We start from the raw sequence: 26,583 nt of genomic DNA, 5'->3' as shown, positions 1-26,583 counted from the left end.
AAAAAATAGCTCAGCAATAATACATTGGACGCTCAGGTTGTGAACGTGATCTGTGCGGGAAGCACGTTCACAACCCGCAGTGTCTGCAACCTGCAGCGCTGCATCTGTGTCGGACTTGCGTTCGACCGCACTACTCCTCTGGTCAAGTCCTCCAACGTGATTAATGACCTGAGCCTTTGATGAGGCTCCAGGCATGTTCCCCCATCACGCAGAGTATACAGCTGCAGGGAAGGACGAGAAATATGAGCTACAGGCTAAGAGTTTTATTTTCTAACTACGCAGACAGAAAAGAAAAATACATCCTCTCTCTGTGAGAGCAGAGAGGCAACTGGAACAAAGAAAACAGGAAACCAGTAACAACAACATCTGTCTCCTGTCTCCCGTGAGACTTCCAACTCTCTGGAATCCCTGGAATGTAAACAGAGTTTTGTGACTCCAAGCACTGCCAGTGGCACAAACAGAAACCTAACAATCTGCACACGCTCAGGTTGTGATTAGGCACGTCTGCGCATGCGCAAAGCGTGATTTAGCACTTCTGAGCATGCGCAAGTGCCAAAACCCAGAAGTAACCCGTTCCGGTACTTCCAGGTTTGGTAGGGTGCGCAACCCGAAATCTCGCAACCCGAAGCGTCTGTAACCCGAGGTATGACTGAATGAGGGTTTTTTGTTTTTTAAGCACCCTGTGAAATTTGAATTATGGAGCTTTCAGGTCACATGGCGAGAATGGCTTCTGGCATTTGCCCCTTGACAGCTTCATGGAAACACAGTCCCCAAATATTTTGACATTTTCAGAACAGCAAGACTTTCATTTCACCGCTCACCCTTATACTGTGTTATGGCTCCCTCTTTGCCACTGTGAGCTACACAGGCTGTGATTCTGGATACAAGCATGATTAAAAGGACGCAGGGAGACACCTGTCTGCAGGTTCATAATTGGGAGCCTCCTTTCCTCCTCCTGTTTGGGAGCCCAGGGTGACAACAGACCCACCAAACCCATTACCCCTGCCTGGTGTTTGTTCTTTGTGGTGGCGATTCCAGGGTCCCCCTCTTAAAGGGGTTATATACAGTGGTACCTCTGGTTGCGAATGGGATCCGTTCTGGAGCCCCGTTCGCAACCTGAGCAGAACGCAACCCACGCATACGCAGATGCGATTCACTGCTTCTGCACATGTGTGTGACATCATTTTGCGCATGCACGAGTAACAAAACCCAGAAGTAACCCTTTCCGGTACTTCTGGGTCGCCGTGGGACGCAACCTGAAAAGATTTAACCCGAAGCGTCTTTAACCTGAGGTATGACTGTATATGGGTGTCACTGGCCATACACTGAAAGGTTGTCAGTGAACTACCCTGCCTGCAGGGATATGGGCTGCACTGCCTGCTACACTTACGTCTCACAGAGCACCCCCATATCCCATTTACCCTGATGAGCCCCAGTTCCCCTGGCTGGGGGGCTGGGGGGGATACAAGCCCAAGGCCTAAGCCAAGGTCTTCCTACATTCAGAAGTTTAATCAAGTTGTGGCCTAATTTTAATTCCATATAATGTGGTCAGATTCTTTAATCCTTCCTTACAATCCCTGGGGTCTGGGGCTGTCACTGCCTGGTCACGCAATTATATAACCATTAATGCTTTGACTATAGATAAGAATTCACCGAGCAGCCGTATGACCCTGAGATGAAAAGAGATGAATGCCCACAGTATTATGAATGCACAGATATTCAAGTTTGCTTTTAGGATAAATGACCTGAGAGCACACGAAAGCAGATTTCTCAAACATCATCATCATAATCAATGCAATCTTGAATTGAGATCTGCATGGAATTTGGTCCAGGACATTGAGAAAGCCATTTCCGAGACTCGGGGAGGAGAGGGGTTGCGGGCTGACCCCTCCCACATTCGCGGGGGCTGGATTTTGGCCCCCACGAGATCTAGGGAATCCCCGGGCGTGCCTTCGCTCCCTACCCGCCAATCAGCGGGCCGGGGAGGCATGGCCTAGTGTATTTAAGGCCAGGCAAGCCCCGGGACCGCCCTCTTCACTCTCGGCAGCTGAGAGGTTTTCCCATCCCACCCACCCTCAGGTTAGGTAGACTTGACCTTGCTATGGACTACGGTTGGTCGCCGCAAGGGGCCTGGTAGGAATTTTTCCAAGTTGGCAAATTTCCAGCCTTTTGGTTTTTTCGCCTACCTCGTAGCAAACGTCACAACTTTCGCGGTATTGGTGGTTAGGCATTGGCAGGGGTCAATTGTTATGCAAATGGACGGGGGGGGAAGGAAACGCCATCACCTTCCCCCAAGGAAAAAGGGTAGTCCGGTAGAGGACTCCGGGGGGCGTTGCCTTGTCCGAGACCTAGTAAGGTAAGGGCCTCCGGCACGCCCACGAGCGGTGACACCCGTGGGGTCCTAGTTGGCGTACTTCAACAGGACCCCCATGGTTAGTGTTTAACCCTTCCCGGTCATCATGCCGGGTAGTTGATAGGAGCCAATGCCTAAGGCCAATACCTTCAATTCTGTAAACAATAAAGTTGTGGCCTTTTACGCCCATTAACCTTAAATAACGTGTCCTGTGTCTTCATTTCATATGGGGGAGGGAACTTGCCACGCAACCAGTAGAATGGTGAACTGGCAGGTTCTCTGTGGCTGGGTTTCCCCAGCCTCTCTGGGAAGCTTATAGGATATCTAAAAATGTAATAAACACATCAGGCATTAAAAACCTCCCAATACAGGGCTGTCTTCAGATGTCTTCTAAAAGTTGTGCAATTCTTCTTCTTTCTCCAAACCTTTATTAGGCATTACAGATATCGACCATCTGAAAACAGCCATATACAAAAATTTTAAAATATATACAAAGAAGCACCCATAAAAGAGATATAGTAACAGAAATTTTCATTGGAGTATCTTCCTGCTAAATGGCGCCATTCACCACATTAAGAGATACTATTGACAAAAACTCAGCCATCCTTGCAGTTACCTCCGGGTTCATATCAGACAGGTAGAATCTGATATTTTCATTGTGCCATGATGTTAAACTGCCCAAAAAGAGGGATAACACATGTTTGTGTAGCTGGTTGTACAGTGGACAGTAGAAAAGAATGTGTTTTACAGTGTCTGGCACATTCAAATAACATCTGCAGTGTCTATCATTTCTAGGGATGTTTATCTGTCCTTAACAAAAGCTGAGGGGAAAACGTTAAATCAGGTGAACATAAATGCCCCGCTTTGGGCTGCAATGATTAACTTTGAGATATAAGTGATCCTGTTATTGGCTGTATTCAAACCATAGAACTTGGGGGAGCAGATTTTATTTACAGCTGACAATGTTTTGTTTTTCCCAATATCCCTTAATCTAATTTGGATATTGCGATACATATATTGCTCACTAGAATTATACAATAATTCCAAGTCAATACCAATAGATCAAATTTTGCTGTGTATGAGCTGGAGCCATCTGGATTTAAAGGAGTCCTTAAGTAAATCGGAAAGCAGACTCAAAGGTTGGGAGCGAAAATGGCAACTCAGCCAGTATTTTATAGTGCTATTCCCTCATACCTAATTCTGCACACATCGTCTCATACGTGATTGAATTTGGGAGCCCGGGGATACGTCTCAAGAAACTTGAGTGTATCTTAACTAAATCACTATTTATCTCCTTTACATCTGAAGGGAGAGCGTTCTACAGGGCGGGCGCCACTACCGAGAAGGCCCTGTGAGACTCAAACCTCTATGCAGACTGCCGCCTGTAATAAGGGGATAACAGCAGCTTGCCCTGCAGGGTGACTGGGCCACTGAGAGAGTGCATTTAATATGCCTTGAGCTCTGCATAAAAGCCAGTTACTGTTGGTAATTCCTTCGGAACCCTGTTTGCCAGGGAGACCAACACAGTTTTTCATGTGTTACCTCGATAGGAATCTAAACATATCTGTTATGTACTGAAGTTCTCACCCTGGGCCAGCAGGGGGTTACTGTAGATAGTTATGCAAATGAAGGATCGAAAGTGGCGTTCAGTGATTGGACAGTTTGTATGCAAATGAAGGATCGAAAGTCACATTCAGTGATTGGCTAGTTACAGAAAATGGTTACTGTTGCATTCTAGTGGAGCTCTATATAAGCAGGCTGACTGAGCTCCTCAGTTCAGTTCGGTTCCAGCTTACAAATAAAGAGCTGCTTTGGAAGAATCGCTGTGTCGTCTGATATGTTTGCCCACAACTTAACAATATCTGCGTCGTCCATAGGAGAAAATGGCTGCATTAGTTGTGGTTTGAAAAGTAAAATGGAAATGGGGGGGGGGGGAAGACTCACCCACAGACTAGCAAGCAGTTCATCTCTATAATCTGTTGTGTTTTAAAAAACAACAACAAAATAAAATCTGGTTTGAGTTTGCTCAGGACTTCAGTCCTGTTTGATTTCACCCACGTAGTTACCATTGGGACATCTGCTGTGTTGAGTTAGGTATATACCACATGCCGGAGCTGGCATATGGAAGTCCTTTAGATTCCGATATGCCGGTTTAAGTATAAGCATAATGCTTTTATACGCCCTTTCAACAGAAGAAATCAGTCCACCAAAGAATATCGCATTACTTTCTTTTCACCTACAGTTGGCAAGGCTGGCTGAATCCATCACAGGAGTGATTGAAATGCGGCATGAGAGCCACAATCAGCACAGCAACAGCAGCAGGAGAAGTCGTGGCATGTCCAGATAGGGCAAGGAGGCCCTTGTTATCGCACAGTCAGACTCCCTGGTCCTGAATGGGGCAACTGTGCCCCTGAAGGACCAGGTGCGCAGCCTGGGAGTCATTTTGGACTCACAGCTGTCCATGGAGGCACAGGTCAATTCTGTGTCCAGGCCAGCTGTCTACCAGCTCCATCTGGTATGCAGGCTGAGACCCTACCTGCCCGCAGACTGTCTTGCCAGAGTGGTGCATGCTCTGGTTATCCCCTGCTTGGACTACTGCAATGCGCTCTACATGGGGCTCCCTTTGAAGGTGACCTAGAAACTGCAACTAATCCAGAATGCGGCAGCTAGACTGGTGACTGGGGGTGGCCGCCAAGACCACATAACACCGGTCCTGGAAGACCTACATTGGCTCCCAGTACGTTTCTGAGCACAATTCAAAGTGGTGGTGTTGACCTTTAAAGCCCTAAATGGCCTCAGCCCAGTATACCTGAAGGAGCATCTCCACCCCCATCGTTCTGCCCGGATGTTGAGGTCCAGCTCCGAGGGCCTTCTGGCGGTTCCCTCACTGTGAGAAGCAAAGCTACAGGGAACCAGGCATCTCACTGTAACCTCACTTCTCGCAGTGAGGGAACCGCCAGAAGGTGCTTGCGCTGGACCTAGGACTGAACGATGGGGGTGGAGATGCTCCTTCAGTTATACTGAGCTGAGGCCATTTAGAGTTTTAAAGGTCAGCACCAACACTTTGAACTGTGCTCGGAAACATACTGGGAGCCAATGTAGGTCTTTCAGGAGCAGTGTCCTGAAATCATCTGGAGGGCATCAAGTTGGCAAAGGCTTCTCTAGGGGGCTGTGTGCAGACTGTTTTCATAGGTTCAAGGACTATTTGCCCTTTATTTAGGAGCCCACAGCAGAAACCCCACCTGTTCAGAAGCCCTGTTCTGACAGCAGTGCTTCCCATGGGAAACCCCTTCCAGCCTTCAGCACAGCTAGGACTACTGTTGCCTGCCTTCTGGGCCTCCTGCATTGCCCAGCTTCTTCCATTCCCCTTCCATTCCACCATCCTCATTCCTTTGTGCCGCCAGGAGAAGATGGGTGGTACCAGAGGCTGGCAGAGGTGCTGTTCAGCAGGCTGGAAGAGGATTCTCTCTGGGCAGCTGTGACAGCTTTGGGAACAGAAGACTGCCACAATCACCCAGAGGTTTTTGACCACATGGAGGCTCAGTTTAGGACTCATGTGTGTTACCAGCCCAACAACTCTGACTCTGACCAACAAGATGGCGCCAACGTCTTATATTGGGGTAAGAGGCATACTGTATTAAGTCTCCCTTCAGCTCCACCTGCTAGTTGGATGATGGCAGCAGGTGTCTTGCATAGATGGTGAAATATACTCAGAGTCGAGAGTGGATTTCATGCTCTTTATTCAGCTCATAGTGGTGAGGAAGAATGGAAGTTCCCCCAGAATGTTTGCTTTATATACATTATTTACACAATGGGCCCCACGTGATTGGCTAATTCTGGGATTCTCCTGTAGGCCAATCAGGTCGCGGATTCACTTCCACCTGGAGTTGGATTGGGTGGCTCCTGAGGACCAATCAGACTGCTGCATTCTGTAGCCTATTGTTCTAGGACCAATCAGGCTGCTGCATTCTGAATCCTATTGTTCTAGGACTAGACTGCTGCATTTTGGATCCTATTCAACTCAGTACATAACAGATGGATTAGAGAGAACTGACCACAGCTTTCCAGCTGAAATGTGTGATCTACAAATGCCAGGAAAATGTTGTTTATGTCTCAGGAAAGCTGAACTACGGTCAAACCTACCGAGTGTGTTCTTTCTTGCTTCTTTTTTGTTCTCTGTGCAGACCCCCAGGCAGCTAGCCATCTGCGCTTTGCTGCTCTCTGTCTACTTCTTCTTTTTAAAAATAGAATGTGTAACAAAATCTGTTGTTTAAATTGCTCGGAAAACCTATGTCTGATGACAATTTCAAGGAGATCAAGTTAGCTGCACTTCTGAAACAATTAGTTGGTCCAATAATAAGTAACATTTTGCCTGCTGTGTTGCTGACGTCAGCCCTTATGCATCTTAAGAAACATTTTCCCACTGTTACTTAAAAAAAGAAAAAGTGTGACAAAAGGCAGGTTTTGGGGCTGCTTTCATATCATGCTGGGCTGCTTGCACCTCCCTTCTGTTTTGCACTTAGCAGCATGTTTCCTCAGCCCAGGCATGCCAGTGCGCCTTGGGGTTTGCAATACCAACAAGTCTTGGGTTCTAATTCTGGAAGCTGGTTGCAATCTCAGCCTGGGAAATGTTGCCTTCAGGACAGTGTAGCTTATTTTCAAATCAGTGAGATAGTTTGAGTTGCCAAGCCATTGTTCCCCTACTCACCTGCTCCCAAAGTTTTATAGTGTCAAGACTTAAAACTTTCAGCAGATTCTGAACCTGAGAGATACCAGGCTGTGGGAATGGAAATAGCACTAGGAGCGGATCTGTTATTTAGTGATTATCCTTTCTTGCTGGAAACAGAAAGCCGGACTAGATGAAAGCTTTAGTCCAGTCTAGCTGAGATCTTCTCGTGGGAAGGAGAAGATGTTCTCCTCCCATTTTCATTACCGAATTGATTTTTAAAACAAAGTTACTAAATTACCCAATCGCTCCTGGTGTAAAACTAATCAAACTTGGGTTTCTTATATATCGGTTTTGTCTGTTCCTTAGAAAATAATCACCCCCTCTCATAGCAAATTCAGGTCCTGCTGAGGGCCTATGGCCTTGTAACCAAAACAGAGTCACAGAGAAACAAGAAGGAGGTACCATCCCGCTTTGGGGAAACAACAAGGTTTGTGGAAGTACAAAATATATGTGTGTTGGGGGGGACACCCCTAAAGAGGCAACCCCTCCTTTGCCTTCAAAACAATCCCAAACAACCTGTTGTGAACTGTGTACGTTCACTGATCAAAGAATGCTGAGTGGCTGTGGGTTCAAGCTGGAAATGATGTATTCTGGAAGAGGGAATTTCTGTCTGTCTGGGACACTCAGCACACCACACTGCAACATTTTGTTGCAGTTTATATGGGTGCTGTCGGGGGACTGCTATTGGAACAGGGGAGGGAGGCAGGGGGGCTGTTGGAATACAGGGATCCTCCAAAACTCCCGAGGAGCAGTTCCAGCGGTGGGAAAAGCCACACCTCCAGTGGAGAAGAGAGGAAAGGGGCCAGCCAAGTGAGGAAAGGGCTTGAGGATGCTGCTGAGAGCCCCAGCGCCTCACCTCGCCAGGCTGGCCAGGAGGGACGCATGCCACGTCCGTCTCCCAGCTTGCGCAGAGGGGTCAAACACAAGGAGGGGAGGAGGAGGCTTGGGGTGCCAAAGTTCTTATATCGGGGGAGAAGCTGGAAGGAGCCACTTCCGGATTCTGCAAGTGACTAAGACGGACATGAACTTTGTAGATCTGCGCTGTAAATAATTTGCACAATAAAACCTGTAAAAGACAGGTTGGAGTCCTGCCTGGTAACTCACGAGCAACCACCATCAGCATCTGACAGGTGCTTAATACTCTCTAGGGCCATGATCGCTTTGATAAGATGCTCCATCTGTGTATTGGTTAACTTTCATTTGTTTGGCGAAATTTCTCTTCTAAGCTTTGGATTTCTCTGGTTTCTCCTCAATTGGCCATTGCTTGAAGTTTGATGCTTACCCATCCATGCACCCTGAACTATGTTCACTTCACACGTTCATTATCTCCACTCACCCCCAGTGCTAACCATTGTGGATGATTGTCTCGCCATGCACAAATTCAAGCCAGGCTTTCCCCATCTTCCCTGTTCCAACCCTGCCTTTTCCTTGGCACAGGGATATTTTGATGCGGTGCCACTCTCAAGCAAGCCTTTCCTCATCGACCTGCTGAGATGCTACAGCTGGGCCACAAGAAGGCCATCTCATACTTGCAAGTTTCATGAGAATATTTCCAAGCAAGGTCAGAAAATGCCGTCTCTGCGAGAGACCGATAGGAACAAAGAACGTAAAAATAATGGTCCTGAAATGTTAAATGCAATTGGAAACATTATTCCATTAGCCTGGGCGAATTATCCAGGGAACAATCTAAAATTGTGACTCTCTAGATTTTGTTCACATCGCTGCATATTATTCAACCCACATTATGCAAATTGGACTGGATAATGTGTGCCTGCAAACTCAGCCTTTTTGTTCTGACCTTAGCAGGAGCAGGCAACATGCTACTATCCAGATGTGGTCGACTCCTAAGATACCGGACCATCAGCAATTTGGTCTTGGGAGCAATTTGATGGAGGTTGTAGTTCCGCAACAAACTGTTGGGGCAGAGACACCACTTATTATACACCTCTCAATTGACCAGCATGATCCTTACATTTCCTAGCCACTGGGTTTTGCAGGTTGATTTGGCTGTCGTTCAGTGATGCTATTGAAAATATCCAGTAGATGGCACCTGAGTTGCAGGAAGGAAGGAACCCAGACATTTTGAATTTACAGTGGAGCCTCTTCTTCCTTCACGGTGCTGTTGGAAAAACGTCGCTGTGGGGGCTTTGGATCTGGATTACTGAATAACAAGAACATCTGCATAAAATTGCAGATTTCAAACCCCCAATTTCCTCTATGAAATGTTAAAGTAATCTATAATAATGCTGTGGTGGTGTACAGATTTGAAAAAGTGACTTTGAAAACTTGATCCAAACTCCTCACTTGGCATGGACAAGTGAATTCTTCCCTCCCTGCTTGCATGACTATGGGACACCTATTAGTGTGGCTGTACGTGCAAAATGCCCTCTGAAGTGGGAAAAGTCCATTCTACTTTCAGATGCAGCTTGCATGGGGGAGAGTTCTGTTTGGAAGCATCCAATGTAATTTGATATATTTCCCCATGAAGATATACATAGGACGTGGGTGGCGCTGTGGGTAAAACCTCAGCGCCTAGGACTTGCCGATCGCATGGTTGGCAGTTCGAATCCCTGCAGCGGCGTGCGCTCCCGTCGTTCGGTCCCAGTGCCTGCCAACCTAGCAGTTCGAAAGCACCCCCGGGTGCAAGTAGATAAATAGGGACCGCTTACTAGCGGGAAGGTAAACGGCGTTCTGTGTGCTGCGCTGGCTCGCCAGATGCAGCTTGTCACGCTGGCCACATGACCCGGAAGTGTCTGCGGACAGCGCTGGCTCCCGGCCTATAGAGTGAGATGAGCGCACAACCCTAGAGTCTGGCAAGTCTGGCCCGTACGGGCAGGGGTACCTTTACCTTTACCTTACCCATGAAGATATATATGTTCAAATGCTTTGTCAAGTTCTGCTTGGGAAATAGCACTGCTTGCCATTTCTTTTAGTAGGATGAGTCATATAGGGTCAATACTCATTAAATATGTGAGTTGAAGCATCGTGGTATTTATGAGACTGAGTTAAATTATGAGCAAAATAAATTTGATGTCATTTATTATGTAGGATTTGCAGTTTTAACTGTGTAATATATGTTTAAGTAAATTGCAACACTGGAGTTTTTTTTGCTCTAATATGTTTAATATTTTAGGAGATTGGATTAATATGTTGGTTATGTTGCATGTTCGTATGGGTAATTGTGTGTGTATGGGTAATTTAGATGAAAGGAAATGAATGACCCTGTTCAATGACATATTTGGGGGCTGTAATGGATATAATTAATATTAATGTTCACTTTTTATTAGTCGAATGCTTTTTTATTAGCCTAATGCTTGATCAGATTTGGAATCTCATTTTAGAGAGTTAGACATTAGTTATTAATATGATGTCGTTATTGATATGCATCATTAAAGGAGAAAGTTCCAAAATCCAACATAGGGCAATACATTTATTACGCTAAACAAAAAGCACGTAATATGGTGAGTAAGCTTTTGAGTTCTTCTTTCCGTCTGGTTGTTTTGCAAGATAGCCGTAGGAAGCATGGGGTCACATGCGCTGCCCTTCCACCAGTGCTCCTGTGCGTACTGGACCCACCCTGACCACCCTGACCCTTTTGCACTGAGTGGGGAAGTCCAAAAGGGGTGTTCCAAGGAAGTGTCTGACTCTGGGGTTGCACGCTCATCTCACTCTATAGGCCGAGGATGCTGGCGTTTGTCTGCAGACAGCTTCCGGGTCATGCGGCCAGCATGACTAAGCTGCTTCTGGCGAACCAGAACAGCTCATGGAAATACCTTCCCACTGGAGTGGTACCTATTTATCTACTTGCACTTTGACGTGCTTTCGAACTGCTAGGTGGGCAGGAGCTGGGACCGAACAACGGGAGCTCACCCCGTCATGGGGATTCGAACTGCCAACTTTCTGATCGGCAACCCCTAGGCTCTGTGGTTTAGATCACAGCGCCACCCACGTCCCATTTAAGAAATTGTATAACCTCCCCCCCCTACAAACAAATCAGAAGGAATGCTCAATAAACAGCTGATACCTAAGCTCCCCGCAAACTTTGTGCACACAAATTGGGATAAATGCTGAAGAAACAGATCACCCGGAAGCAACCTAAACGCATTCGGGCAAACCCACCTAGGATCCTCCATACAAATAGTAGTACTGCACTCTTGGGGACTCCAGGTTAGGTGACGGATTCTCTGTGCCGTCACACAAATCAGAAGGCCCCTTCAGACCCACTCAATGGGAAAAGGCTGAGGAGGGAGCTACTGATGCAGAAACATTGGGGTGAGAAGGTAGGGAGTGTGCATGACATCACTTTTTCAGACAACGACCCATGAATTGAGTTTGGGTGAACTGGGGAATAGGAACCAAACACGTTGTTTTCTTCCTAGTAGCTTGAGGTCAGAGTCATTTATTTTGGGCCGGCTATGGATATTGTATATTGTATAGGGACGCGGGTGGCGCTGTGGGTAAAACCTCAGCGCCTAGGACTTGCCGATCATCAGGTTGGCGGTTCGAATCCCTACGGCGGGGTGCGCTCCCATTCCTCAGTCCCAGCGCCTGCCAACCTAGCAGTTCGAAAGCACCCCGGGGTGCAAGTAGATAAATAGGGACCGCTTACTAGCGGGAAGGTAAACAGCGTTTCCGTGTGCTGCGCTGGCTCGCCAGATGCAGCTTGTCACGCTGGTCACGTGACCCGGAAGTGTCTTCGGGCAGCGCTGGCCCCCGGCCTCTTAAGCGAGATGGGCGCGCAACCCCAGAGTCGGACACGACTGGCCCGTACAGGCAGGGGTACCTTTACCTTTACCTTATGGATATTGTAGCCTATGTGACTACTCCTTCCCAATTAACCTTCTTGTTTAATGACAAGGCGACATTAATCACAGTAGCTGCGTATACTGGAGGAAAGGAAAAAAACGTGCACGATTTCACGGCGGGATGCAATGAATGCCTTTATTCATTGTCCGTTATTAGAAAGAACTTTTATGTTCGGATGTGCAACCGTCGGTTATCGCCTTGACCAAAGGCCGTTGCGATTAATAAACAGAAAATGTCTGTTGCAGGGGAGGCTGTATTCGCTCTCGGTGCACAGAAATCTGATTTGCTGACTTCGAATGAATGAGGCAGCGCTAGCACTGGGGCCTGCTGGCATATCAAGCCAGGGAGACTGGGACGCTATCAGGCTGAAACGAGACTTTGGCTGGCAGTGGGGATCATTACTTGGCACCTGGCCACGCTACAAGCTTAATTAACATAAATGTTAGGAGTTGCAGCGGCAGGATCTACACCATCATTCTTAATGTGCTGGGCAGAGAGGGAGAGAAGGGGGGGAGAGACCTCTACAGACCACATTTGATTAGTTTACGGCAGCATCTGGGCCCAGAAGGAATAAATCACTCTGTTTAGTCATCAGTCGATACTTCCAACCAGCTATATACGTAGCAGAGAACTAGCAACAGCTGGGAGGACTGCAACCACACCCTTAGTCAGCCTGGACTGCCATGTCTGTTTCCCTCAATGCTGGTGGTAAGGTAAAGGTAAAGGGACCCCTGACCATTAGGTCCAGTCGTGGCCGACTCTGGGGTTGCGGTGCTCATCTCGCTTTACTGGCCGAGGGAGCCGGCGTACAGTTTCCGGCTCATGTGGCCAGCATGACTAAGCCGCTTCTGGCGAACCAGAGCAGCGCACGGAAACACTGTTTACTTTCCCGCTGGAGCGGTACCTATTTATCTACTTGCACTTTGATGTGCTTTTGAGCTGCTAGGCTGGCAGAATAATAATAATAATAATAATAATAATAATAATAATAATAATAATAATAAAATAATAATAATAATAATAATAATAATAATAATAATAATAATAATAATAATTTATTATTTATACCCCGCCCATCTGGCTGGGCCCCCCCAGCCACTCTGGGCGGCTTCCATAGAAACCAGGAAACACTAAAATATCATACATTAAAAACTTCCCTGAACAGGGCTGCCTTAAGATGTTTTCTGAATGTCAAGTAGTTGTTTATCGTTTTGACATCTGCTGGGAGGGCGTTCCACAGGGCGGGCGCCACTACCGAAAAGGCCCTCTGCCTGGTTCCCTGTAGCTTTGCTTCTCGCAATGAGGGAACCACCAGAAGGCCCTCAGCACTGGACCTCAGCGTCCGGGCAGAACGATGGGGGTGGAGACGCTCCTTCAGGTATACTGGGCCGAGGCCGTTTAGGGCTTTAAAGGTCAACACCAACACTTTGAATTGTGCTTGGAAACGTACTGGGACCGAGAAGCAGGGACCGAGCAATGGGAGCTCACCCTGTCGCGGGGATTCGAACAGCGACCTTCTGTTCGGCAAGTCCTAGGCTCTGGGGTTTAACCCACAGTGCCACCCGTGTCCCCAATGCTTGGCATTGGCATTATAATCCAGCAGCTGTGAGTATGGGAGAACAAACACAAACCCCTGTGTTGCAAAATGTAACAATCTACAAAAATGCAAATGCAACATGCTGGCTAATAACCGTTGTATTTGAGGCATATATCATACAACACATCTCACAAAATATACAAGTAACTACAAGTTGTTCTATGTATATGTGAGCACTGATCCGCTAGCACGATTCCTTCTAGTATGAATATTTCACTGATAACTTTCCACTGATGAAGACTTTATTCTGAAACAGTTAAACTATTCCGGATAGACTGTCCTTTTGAAATTTCGGAGAGACGTCTTCCTTTGAGACTTTTGTGAGACGTCTTCCTTTGAGAGACTGCTTGGCGTTCCTCGCTACTCATTGATCTGTTTGATTCTTTGTTTGACTCTGATGCAACTTGTACTTATTCTTATATTTTGTGAGATGTATCTTGGCCAGTCTTGGCCGGGGAGGGTGGGGTATAAATAAAATTAAATAAATAAAATAAATAAATATGATATATACATCATTTTGAAGTGGCTTATTCATATATTTTTTATAATAAGTTTGTATTAAATTTTCTTTTACAAATTGATCAACACAACCATGTTTCCAGTTTTTGTACTTCCACCAGCTCCTCCACCAATCATCCATATTTTCTATTTGTTATGCATTTTCGATATATTATATTGCCAATTAATATTATTCTTTCATCTCTATTTCTTTTTACAATACACCTTTAACTATCACAAAGCCTCTTTAAAACCGACTAACGTTGTCTGTTCATCACATATGTTTTTCAGATAATCCTTAAACTTTCCCCAGTCCTCGATGAACTTGTGATCCTTTTGGTATCTAATTTTCCCAGTCATTTTGTCCAATTCTGCGTAATCCATAAGTTTCACTCTCCACTCTTCAAGGGTTATTCATATATTTTTAATGATATCATAACCGATTATATATTCACTAAAAGTTATTAGCCAGCGTCTTGCATTTGCATTTTTGTAGATTGCGACTATGGGAGAAGCAGGACCCACTTGGAGTGTGAATGCTGTGAGCCCCATCATCACAGGCTCAGGCTGCATATATGTTTGAAGAAATCACATGTTATAAAGGCACCACAGGCTTTGCTTTGCCTCCTTTTCCAAAAGGATGCATGGAGCCTGGATGAGCACGCCTGGAACCCTGGAATGTTGCACCACTTGTGGAGCCTGGGGTAAAAGGTAAAGGGACCCCTGACCATTAGGTCCAGTCACGGACGACTCTGGGGTTGTGGCGCTCATCTCGCTTTATTGGCCGAGGGAGCCAGCGTCCAGCTTCCGGGTCATGTGGCCAGCATGACTAAGCCGCTTCTGGCGAACCAGAGCAGCGCACGGAAATGCCCTTTACTTTCCCGCCGGAGTGGTACCTATTTATCTACTTGCACTTTGACGTGCTTTCGAACTGCTAGGTTGGCAGGAGCTGGGACCGAGCAACGGGAGCTTACCCCATTGCGGGGATTTGAACCGCCAACCTTCTGATCGGCAAGTCCTAGGCTCTGTGGTATAACCCACAGTGCCACCTGCGTCCCTGAGAATGGGGTGACATGTCACATATGTCATGAAACTTTAAGAGGTCCTGCAGGAGAGATCCTTTTTGGGTACCTTGCCTTCCAGGACCAGCTGGGTAGCCACCATGGAGAGAGTCTCTTCTGTGGTGACATCCCACTTATGGAATGCTCTCCTTAGATAATTTAAGGAGTATTCTAGAGTAGCTGAAGTTAGTTGGCAGGTTAAAATAGCTTTTTGTTTTGTTTTTAATGCAGCAGAGTTCTTTGCATCTGGTCTGTAATCTGCCTTATATTTTGCACTTGATGCCTATGATTGCTGCTTTTGATTGCTTTCTATGAAATAGTTTCTTTTCCTGGTTCACCTCTTTGCTGTTTCTGTTTTATGGGCGCAAGGATTGGTTTTCATGGCTGCTTTGTGATGCAATTGCTTGGTTGTGAGCTGCTTTGCAAAGTGGGGAAGAGGCATATCACTACTTAAATAATAAATAACATGTGCTTATTCAATTAATATGCAGAGGGGTGAGATATGCAGGAGGAGGAAAGGGCCTGAATTCCTTTGATTTTATTCTGTTGGCTTATTTCAGACATTAAATTAGCATCCCACCCAATCTTCTCACACAGGTACAGCTGCACCTTCTCCACCTAACCCACCCACCCATCCTCCTGTTCACTGGATTATCACTTGAGCGTTTTCATACTCCTCACCCTTTATTTATATGCCATCCCCCCCCCCAGTAAACTGTGTCTAACATGGCTCACAATAAACCTTAGCTGGTGAAAACAGAAAACACTTTGTTGCAAAACCCATTAGTAGATGGGACAATTGAATACACATATGTTAATTTCAATTTTGCAATGAAACAGCATAGACTTCATACTTATAATACAGAGAAAATTCAAAAGCATCTGTCCAAAATTAAAATAAAGCTAACCCATGCTACTAGTGGCAGTCTTGCCACAGCACATTGGCTTAAACACAGTTCAGGATGGGTGAGGTCCCTCCAGGCTAAATAGCTCACAGGCTAGTTAGTGTCCTCATCTCTCCTCCAAAGGAGGCTGGCAGCAGGAAATGTAAGTGCTGGGGAATGGCGAAGACGGTAAATCCTCTTCTCCAATCACCCAGATGTTCCTCCAGTCACCCAGATGTCCCTGCTGCTAAGGGATGTGGGTGGCGCTGTGGTCTAAACCACTGAGCCTCTTGGGCTTGCCGATCAGAAGGTCGGCGGTTCAAATCCCTGCCACGGGGTGAGCTCCCGTTGCTCTGTCCCAGCTCCCGCCAACCTAGCTGTTCGAAAGCACACCAGTGTGAGTAGATAAATAGGTACCACTGTGGTGGGAAGGTAAACAGCATTTCCGTGCACTCTGGCTTTCATCACGGTGTTCCGTTGTGCCAGAAGTGGTTTAGTCACACTGGCCACATGGCCCGGAAAGCTGCCTATGGACAAACGCTGGCTCCCTCGGCCTGAAGTGTGATGAGCACCGCACCCCATAGTCGCCTTTGATTGAACTTAACCATTCAGGGGTCCTTTGCCTTTTTTTAACCTCCTGTTGCTAGTGCTGATCTGACTGCACTCTGCACCTTCTCCCGTCCGTGTTTCATCTCCTTTTCTTTAAGACACTACAGACGACATACTTGGAGGGTCTTTCATTTTATCTCCACAACAAACCTGTGATGCAGGTTAGATAGAAACGGAATGAATTGCCCAAGACCACTTAGTGAGTTTCATGAAGGTGCATGGATTTTAACCCCATTTTCCAAAGCCAATTGTATCCACTCCCACCGCTCTTTGCTTTTTACTGAGCCCTAACCCTCAAGGGACACGGGTGGTGCTGTGGGTTAAACCACAGAGCCTAGGACTTCTTAATCAGAAGGTCGGCGGTTCGAATCCCCGCGACGGGGTGAGCTCCCGTTGCTCGGTCCCTGCTCCTGTCAACCTAGCAGTTCGAAAGCACATCAAAGTGCAAGTAGATAAATAGATACCGCTCTGGCAGGAAGGTAAACCACATTTCCATGCACTGCTCTGGTTCGCCAGAAGTGGCTTAGCTGGCCACATGACCCGGAAGCTGTACACCGGCTCCCTCGGCCAATAAAGCAAGATGAGCGTCGCAACCCCAGAGTCGGTCATGACTGGACCCAATGATCTGGGGTCCCTTTACCTTTACCTTTTAACCCTCAATACCTGATTGACTTAACCATTGTCCCTCACTCCTTGTTTACAATCCCCCCCCCCCGCCTCTTGGCAGCAGCAGCAGAACCTGCACAGAAGGGAAGGTATCTTCCATTTGCTGTTGCTGCTTAATCATCTTCCCAGAGCCCCCTAATGCTAAGGCTGGCATTGCATGCACATACAGTTTGTTTGCAGGTTTACAAGATACCCGTGCTACTGCACACACTGCCGCACTGGGGAAGGGGAGGAGAAATCAGTTTTGAAATATTTATGCAACTCCAGTTGAGATGGTGTTTTTCTTTTTCTTTTTGAAAGTGTCAAAACATTGCTAAGAGTTCTTTTACAGGACATTTAGGAAGAAAGAATGGACTTCTGTGTACTAAGCTTGCAGACTTCATTCAGTTACCTGTAAAATTATTGCTGCTTGTAAACTCCCACCCCCCACTCCCCCCCTGCCCCAATTATGCTCAGGAGAAATGGCTATTAAGCAGGCAGGTAGCCTGCAGAAATGAGGCATTTTCGGGGAACCAAGAGGACCTTTGCATTCATCATGAGTGCCAATTAAAACTGCGCTGTGTGAAAGCACCCTGAGAGACACAAGATGCGGTCAAAAGCCCATTGCTTCCTCCAAATGATGGTCTGCACAGCCATTTCCACTTTGGATTGCAGATTCCACAATACTCCGAGTGGATCTGACACACCAGCCAAAGAAGGGTGGTTTGCTTAGTATTTTTTTTTTTTAATGTCATCCATGTGCATGGTGTGTGCAACATAATTTAAACACAGAGGTCCTGCAGCTAGGAGGCAACACATCCTTGGGCCAGGGGGAGAGGAGGGGTGGTGGTAGAATCCCAGCAGGTAGAAATCTAGCATGTCAGGGAGAAGGCTCAACCACAGATCTTCTCCATGACATCTAGTTTTATTTTTTAAAAAATGTGTGGAGTTTTATTTGTATGTAGAGAACAAACTATTATGGGGATTCTTGCTGCAGGCTGTGAACTAGGCTTCAGACTTTACTCCAATTAAATTAGAGTAGTGAGGATTAATCGGCTGAGCCAAAGGCTTCATGGACAAGGTGATTAGGGTGAGCATGATAAAAGAGAGAGAGGTGATCCTATGGAAGTGTTCTGGGACAGAAGGAGTTACAGACTTAAAGGGAACTGAGTCACTTAAGGGGGCAGAAAAGAGCCCATTGATCACAGTTCTAGATTAACAAAATGGCAGACCATCTTTTTCTCCCAGTCCCCTTATTTTCCGCTGTGGCAAGTTGTGAAAGTGTGCCTTTTGGGAGTATCAGGCAAAGTGACATATTTTGTATTGCTGTAGTCAACTGGTGGGTTGGCTGCTGCAATGAGCTCCCCATGGGGCCATCCTTAAAACATTCAGAAGCTTGTGTTTGTGCAGAAAATTGGGGGGGGGGGAATGCAAATACTCCATGAATTCTTTCTTTTCTTAAAAAATAAATAAATCAAGATTGGCAAGCTGTTATTGATCCCCCCCCCATACATAGGAGCAGTTTGGATGCATGGAATGGCAGTGGAAGGGAAGTGAGAAACGTTTGTTGTGTGCTTCAAAACACATAGACTTCTCCCCACCATGCTTTTATGATCATTAAGACTATGGTCTAAAACAGTGTTTTTCAACCTTTTTTGGGCGAAGGCACACTTGTTTCATGAAAAAAATCACGAGGCACACCACCATTAGAAAATGTTAAAAAATTTAACTCTGTGCCTATATTGACTATATATAAAGTAATTTTCTTGAATAGGAATCAAATAAACACAAAGAAAGTATTTTATAATTGCTTTATTATGAAATAGTAAGTAAACAGAAATATGAAAAATTATAAAATACTTTATTTTTAAATATTTTGAATTTTTCAATTTTTCCCACGGCACACCAGGCAACATCTCACAGCACACTAGTGTGCCGCGGAACAGTGGTTGAAAAACACTGGTCTAAAATCACCCATTAACTCTGAACCCTCACATCTTTCATCATCTTGGAGATTTAGCACTAGTTTTCTCATTTTATTTTTACAGTTTACTTACAGATTAATAACCCGCTGGCCCTGTGGGTTAAACCACAGAGCCTAGGACTTGCTGATCAGAAGGTCGGCGGTTTGAATCCCCGCGACGGGGTGAGCTCCCATTGCTCAGTCCCTGCTTCTGCCAACCTAGCAGTTTGAAAGCACGTCAAAGGGCAAGTAGATAAATAGGTACCACTCTGGCGGGAAGGTAAACGGCGTTTCCGTGTGCTGCTCTGGTTCGCCAGAAGCGGCTTAGTCATGCTGGCCACATGACCCGGAAGCTGTACGCCCACTCCCTCAGCCAATAAAGCGAGATGAGCGCCACAACCCCAGAGTCGGCCACGACTGGACCTAATGGTCAGGGGTCCCTTTACCTTTCAACCAGCATTCTCACAAAGATTTGCATTACGCATGGAAACACATGTCACAATACTGTTATAAGACAGGAAGGGGGTTGAGTTAGATGACCTCTCAGGGTTCAGCCCTGTGTTAGCTGTCAAATGTCATTCAGCTCCATTCCCCAATCCTGCCTTATCCCAAGATCCTTCGAATCTGTGGGACTGGCTGAGTGTTTTGGTGAGCAAATGACGGCTGCAGTGAGAGGCTCTAAGATGCCAACAGAGGCTGTTTCTTGGCTGACCTCTTTGTACAGAGATCCAGGTTTTCCATTCTGCCAGTTCTGGGTATATGTATGTGCTTCTTGATGTATTATGACATTTATAGGCAACCTTTTCCACCTTGCTCATGGAAGAACTCAGCATTTAGAAGCACAACACAAAAGGCAATTACAAACAGATAAGAACTTCCCCAAAGTTCAAGTGCCAAGCACCAGCCCAGGCAATAATCAACCATTAAAATTCACAAGTATAGCCCAAATGAAAGTTCACTCCACTCCAAGTTAAACTACCAAAGTGCCCTTTTGGAAAGAAGCTGGGGTATCTCTGGAGAAGGGATGGTTTAGGGACCAGAAGGGCATCTTGGCTGGAAACACTGAATTATCATTTTCAGAAGGAATGCCTCTATCCCATGTCAGTTTCGCTCCTCCATTTCAGCCACCACTTCCCTAAATACAATAGAAGAGTTAACCAGAGATGCACAGAGCTGTTAAAACCCGAAGTTCCTTATCCATATGTTGTTCCTCATGTGAGAGATTGGGGAAGGGGGCAGCAGCATGCACCAAACGTGTCTTGGGATGTGATAGTGGTGAAGACCAGCCCATGAGGGACAATCTCCAGGGAAGCTTGGAGGGAAGATCTGGAGTATTTCAAAGTGTGTGGGTGCGGAGGGGAGCTGCTCTTGGAATCCCAGTTCTTAACCCACCTTCCTCTTGAGCTGGGTAAGGAGCTTGGGATTTTTCAGATAAGGAACAGGGGAGCCAACTCCAGCCTCCTCAAGCGACCAGCTGAGGAGAAAAACTCTGGACAGGCTGCGTTTTCTTGCTGCTCAGCAATCTTCCGCTGCTACCCAGGGACTCCGAGGTGATGTCTTTGTTCAGTCGTAGACCCCTCTTTGCTCATCCTCCGTTAGAAGAACTAATTTGGTTGCTCAACAGAAGCAACCCTCTCTCTCTCTCTCTCTCTCTCTCTCTCTCTCTCTCTCTCACACACACACACACACACACACAGAGAGAGAGAGAGAGAGAGAGAGAGAGAGAGAGAGAGAGAGAGAGAGAGAGGAAAACCAACCATTCCTAAAGCTTGCGGGAATGTAAAGCTTACTCAAACCCATTGTTAGCACTCCTCTAACCGCCCCAGCTCCGCAACACAAATGTGATTAATTCTCTTGGGAGAGGTACATATGGAGGAGGGGGATATGCGGGCTCCCCTCCTACTCTCTCTCTCTCTCTTCGTGGAAAAAGAAAATGAGATGATCTTTCTCATTAGGAGGAGAAAGATGGAGCCGATTGCGAGGAAGTTAAACACTTCGCTCCCTAACTAGGCTGGAGTGGGTTGCAACCTGTTTCTCCACCTCTTCTCATAGGCTCTCGCCCAATTGCAGTCCCCCCTCCCCTTCCTGATGGACAGATGGAAGAGCCTGAATCGCAGCCCCTTTGCTGTCTGATTTTGACAAGCACCCCGAGTGCCTCTGGGCTGGATCCTTCGCGGAGGTCCAAGCAAGGAGGTGGAGGGGGGAAGCCCCCCCTCTTTTCTTTTCTTTTTTGTTGCCTCTAAACAAAGCCAGGAGGAGGAAGAGGAGGAGGAGGAGGACGGGTCTGATTTAAAGCCTCGGTGCAGAGAGCTCCACGTAAAAAGAGGCAGAATCTGAGCTCGCCTCCCCCAGCAAAGGCAACAGCAACCACCTGCTTCCTTTTAGGAGAAACCTGAACATTTCCTGCAAATTACACCATGGCTCTTTTTGCTTGCTGGGTTGGCCGATTTGGGTTGGGGCGATTTTGATCATTATTCTTTTTGCAACGCCTTGTGTTTCGTGTTCAAAGGATCGCATGCCTCTCTGCTAAACGTTGCTTCCAGAGGAATGGAGGAGTCGTTGAACGCGGGGTTTTAAAAGCATCACCAAGAGAGAGAGAGAGAGAGAGAAAGAAGGAGGTGCTCTGGTGGGAACGCCAAACCGCCCCCCCTCCCCGCTCACACACACCTTTACTGCTGCTTGCTACTTTGTGGAAAGGAGGGGGCCCTGATCGGATCACCTCTCTCTTTTCCTTCCAGGATGGCTCGCTTTGGAGAGGCGATGGCTGGCAGGCTGGGATCCGGAGATGGAGCTGCCGAGCAGAACAGGAACCGCCAGGGAGCCCCTGCCCCTTCGGGGGGGACCCCGGTAGCGTACAAGCAAACCAAAGCCCAACGGGCCAGGACTATGGCGCTGTACAACCCTATACCCGTCCGTCAGAACTGCTTCACAGTCAACAGATCTCTCTTCATTTTTGGGGAAGACAACATTGTCAGGAAATATGCCAAGAAGCTGATCGACTGGCCATATCCTTTTCCCCTGTGTCCCTTTTCCATCTGATTCCCCCCCTCCCCAATGCCTTCCCGTCACTGGTACCTGCTGAGCCAGCAACTGTGAGCAAAGGTAAGCTTCTGTCTCCCATTCCATTATGTAGCTGGAGGACCACACCGAGAGAGAGTGAGACCAAACCACATGCATGTCCCAACTCTCTTCCTTCCCATTCCCACTAGCCCACCAAGGCATGCTTGCAATTCTAGCCTTGCTGCTTGGGGAACCCGTATTCCTCTTCACCTTGCTCCAGCAGTTTGCACTGGGCTGGGCTGCAGAGGACAGACTGGCTTGGCTCTTTTGAGACAGCCACAGCCCAGCTTGTTGGCTGAAGAGATCTGGAATAGAATGCAATAGGATCCAGCCAACTCGAAAGACTACAAGTTCTTGCGCATCTAGGGGCATGTTCTGATGGCAAAATAATGGCTGAGCAAAGGGGAACTTGAGTTCATATTTAATCATTAGTTCCACATGCAAAAGCCAAGGTTCTCATTTTCTCAAGAAATGGAAGGGTTCCCTGGGACTTAACCAGGGTGCTTCACTACCTGCCTCAGTAAAACATTTGGCCTTTTCGTAACGAATACATGCCAAGTGGGCATTGCGGTGCCTTTGATTCTGGTGTGGTGCAAGAGTAGGCAAGCTTTCAAATGGCACAGAATTCTTCATCAGGCAAGGAAATGCATCCCCCCCTTTTTTTTTGCGCCAATGGAAGTTGACCTGGTTGTAAGAATTGCCTGCCATTGGTTGAAATGGAGATATGTGCAGAGCAACCTCTCTCTTTTTTGACACAAACAGTCCCTTGAGCAGAGTAGAACCCCACTGGTTAAATGGGTGATTTATAAATTTTGAAAATCAACAAACAAACAAAATTCCTATCCTTTTCTTTCTCTGTGGGAAATAATCGATTTAAAACAAACAAACAAGCAAACCTTAATCTCAATTCACTTTACACACCATATTCACCATAAGTCAGCACATTGATGACCAACATGCCATGCGGTTCTGGCCAAACTCTCTTTGTTTGCACCCTGACTCTTTTGTAACAGCACTCCTATAGAACTGGCTGTGGGAACAGGTGTGCTGCTCAGGTGAGGCATTGCCAGCCCCACACTCTGCTTGCCAGCATCAGCACATCATTCTGGGTGGAAGAGGCCATGTGCTCTTCTGTCACCGAATGGACTCCAAAGAGTTAGGAGGCTGAGCTTAGGGCACCTGAACCAGAGTAAGCCGACTGTGAGTTAAATCGGACTGAGCTCTGCACACACACCTTTGCTATTTACAGCAGCAGCATTCGCTGATAGTTTGCCATTAACTAATTGGAGCTGGAGCCCTCTGTCCCCCCTCCTTTTGGACTCCAAAACACAAGACACTGATGCATGGCATAAGTGCCTTAACTGCCTCAAGCCCACCCGCCGCCCACCCTTTCTCCCTGCCAGGCTTTTGTATTGCTGATTTCCAGTTCTAGCTATTCCGCCAAACAGCTCTTTTCGCTGCACTTGGCACACCCATGCTGCCAGTTGAGGGGGCTGCCCCTCGCTGTCGAGGCGATTGTGCCTTTGTCTCATTGAACTGAGCAGCCTAAGCAATACTGAGGTCGCAATCAACACTGCAACCCAGAGACCCCCAGCCCTCTCCATTCAGTACCAAGGACAGCTCCCAGATCTCTCTCTCTCTCTCTCGCACATACTCTAGATTTCTTAATGCGGCCTTTGCCCACCTAGTGCCCTCCGGATGTTTTGCACTACAACTCCCATCGGCCACAGGCCTGGGCTGGGCACCAGGTTGGCAAAGGCTGTTGTGACACTTAACACTCTTTTATCTACCTTTGTTGCTGCTGTTGTGAGGTTGGTTAAAGAATATTCAACGGCTAGGTCACGCCATTTCAGAGAATGTCGATATATGCAGCGAGAATTCTATTTCGAGTTACCGATTTTGCCAAATGGGCATATATTCAGAGTGAAGGGGTGTGCGATCTCGCGTAAGCTTGGTGTGGACTGCATCGGAAGCCTCTTGCTGCTGTTGGCAGCCCTGCCCAGAACTGTGCCTCTCAAAGAGTGGTTGGTTCATTGGATTTATCTCTCTGTTTGGCCGAGGGTGTGTGTTTGTGTGGAAGGAGGGCCTGCATAGAATAAGCATCCCCGTTCACTAGGCTCACAGAGACATGTTGCATCCTCCTGGTCGTAGAGACTAAACCACCCAGCGTCCAAAGTGGAAGGCAGGTTCTACCTCCACTGTAACTGTTCTCCTAAGTGTAAGTGTTCCTTCACAGGCCATCCACATCGAGGAGAAAGTAAAAGGGATGCATTTGGAGACATTTCTGGGATGGGACTAACTGCAACATTCGGAGCAAGGCTTGTCCTCTCTCCACAGTGTTTCAGCTCGCCCCCTGTTTCCTCTCCATAGAACTCAGTGGGAACCACTGAGAACTGACCCTGCTTCTGTCTGCTCCTTCATCTTCATAGCCCCACCCTGGCATTTGTCTCTTGCTTATCCTCAAGTGTGACTCTAGTGTGTGGTCAAATCCAGATACTGACTTTTATAGGAAGCAGGAGTGCCAGCTTGGCTCTTGCACCCATATTTGTGGTTGCCCGGTCCTTTCATGGGGAATTTTGTTCGGGCACCCAGGGCCCCAGGGAGTTGGCACCTATGATAGGAAGATATTTATAGCACAATGGCATGCTTTCTCTTCATTTTTGCCAACACACATTTTTCAACACCGGCCACTTTTTCATGACCAGAAAACAAAATACCCAGAATGCCTTATTTTGCAGAATATAGGAGCAGGATTTCATAAACAGCCTCAGTCTTGTATACCTGAAGGACCGTCTCCATCCCCATCGTTCAGCCCGGACACTGAGATCCAGCACCGAGGGCCTTCTGGGGGTTCCCTCACTGCAAGAAGTGAGGTTACAGGGAACCAGGCAGAGGGCCTTCTCGGTAGTGGTGCCCAGTCTGTGGAACACCCTCCCAGCAGATGTAAAGGAAATAAGCAGCTATCCTATCTTTAAAAGACATCTGAAGACAGACCTGTTTAGGGAAGTTTTTAATATTCAACGCTGTACTGTTTTTAACACTTGATTGGGAGCCGCCCAGAGTGGCTGGGGAAACTCAGCCAGATGGGCGGGGTATAATAATAAATTATTATTATGATGATGATTGGCCCACATAGTATTTTCAGGCACAGGGGACAGTTCCAGAAGTTCTTAACCAGCCAACGTAACAATAAGCAGATGACCACATAGCCTAGGAAGCAACATTAGCAGGGGGAAACAAGCCCAGGGCATACCTATTGTAGCAGCAGCTGGAGCTTCCTTGTGGAGACCTCCCTCCTCATGCTTTTCAAAACAATGTTCCTAGAGCAGGGGTGCACAACCTGTGGTGCTCCAGATGTTTCTGGACTACAACTCCCATCAGCCCCAGCCAGCATAGCCAGTGATCAAGGATGATGGGAGTTATAGTCCAGAAACATCTGGAGGACCGCAGGTCGTGCACCCCTGTCCTAGAACATTTATTCTCTCCTCTGTCTCGGTACATGATAACAAGGGAAGTAAGGGGGAGCACAAGAGAGGCTGATATGGTGCTATCAAGAGTTGCAGCCATGTTGCAGCCAGAAATTGCCATCTTCTTTAGATGCCACATACATGCCCGGACACTGGGGCTTGGCCTTCATGATGGTGGCTTTTGGCTGGGGCTTATCCAGATCATTTCTCTACATCTGTGTGTGCTCATGTCTCAGAGTCTCATCAAACCCAGCAGATAAATAAGAGGGTGAAACATCAGCCTTCGTAGCTGGCAGGTGTTCCAAAGTCTCTGGGTTGTCCAGTTCTGTTCTAAATGCTAGGAGCCTGGCCATCTGCTCCCAACTAAACAACAGAGCACTCCCTCCCGCTGGCTGCATACATCTCACTCTTGCTCCAGCAATTTACCTCGGGGTGCCCTTGCTTGGAGAACTCTGCTCCTAATGTGGGTCCAAGAACTGGCACTGTTATCCTGGTTATAGCCCTGGCCAAGGGTGACCTTTATACCTAGGTGAGGAGGCTGAGAACTGAAGGGGTGGTCCCATGGGCCATAAAACATACCATGAAGCTATGAGGAGATTTTTGCTCCTTGAGTCAGCCCACTGACAAGTGCACCCCACCTGGGAATTGCATGCACGCTCCCATGCACGTGGGGCACAATGGGCTTATGTGAATGTGTTTGTTTATTAAGTCTCACTCAGTGCATGCCTCCATTTGGTCATGAGGCCCTCTACACTTTCAGCCTCCCATGGAAGAGTTGGTCTTTGCTTGCTAGATGTTGTGCCCGGTGGTAAAGGAGACGCAACCTATCAAAGCAGTTCCACTTGTCCTGCTTTTGTGTTAGTTAGGCTTTGCTCTGCCATATTGAATAGTTTAAAAGCTAAGTACCTCCC

At 47.2% G+C, this 26,583-nt stretch overlaps 1 protein-coding gene across 3 annotated transcripts in view; it reads left to right on the top strand.

Moving 5' to 3' along the window:
• Nucleotides 1–26,583, top strand: part of CACNA1E (calcium voltage-gated channel subunit alpha1 E) — a 505,628-nt gene that overhangs the window by 140,369 nt on the left and 338,676 nt on the right. For all 3 annotated transcript variants that reach the window (XM_081914516.1, XM_081914515.1, XM_081914517.1), the window contains exon 3: nt 21,884–22,150. In XM_081914516.1, the coding sequence (XP_081770642.1) occupies nt 21,884–22,150 (267 nt within the window). The remainder of the gene's footprint in view (nt 1–21,883; nt 22,151–26,583) is intronic.

Source organism: Podarcis melisellensis, assembly GCF_964234715.1.
Source record: "Podarcis melisellensis genome assembly, chromosome: 6".
Lineage (NCBI taxonomy): Eukaryota > Metazoa > Chordata > Lepidosauria > Squamata > Lacertidae > Podarcis > Podarcis melisellensis.
This window is presented reverse-complemented; position numbering and strand designations above follow the sequence as displayed.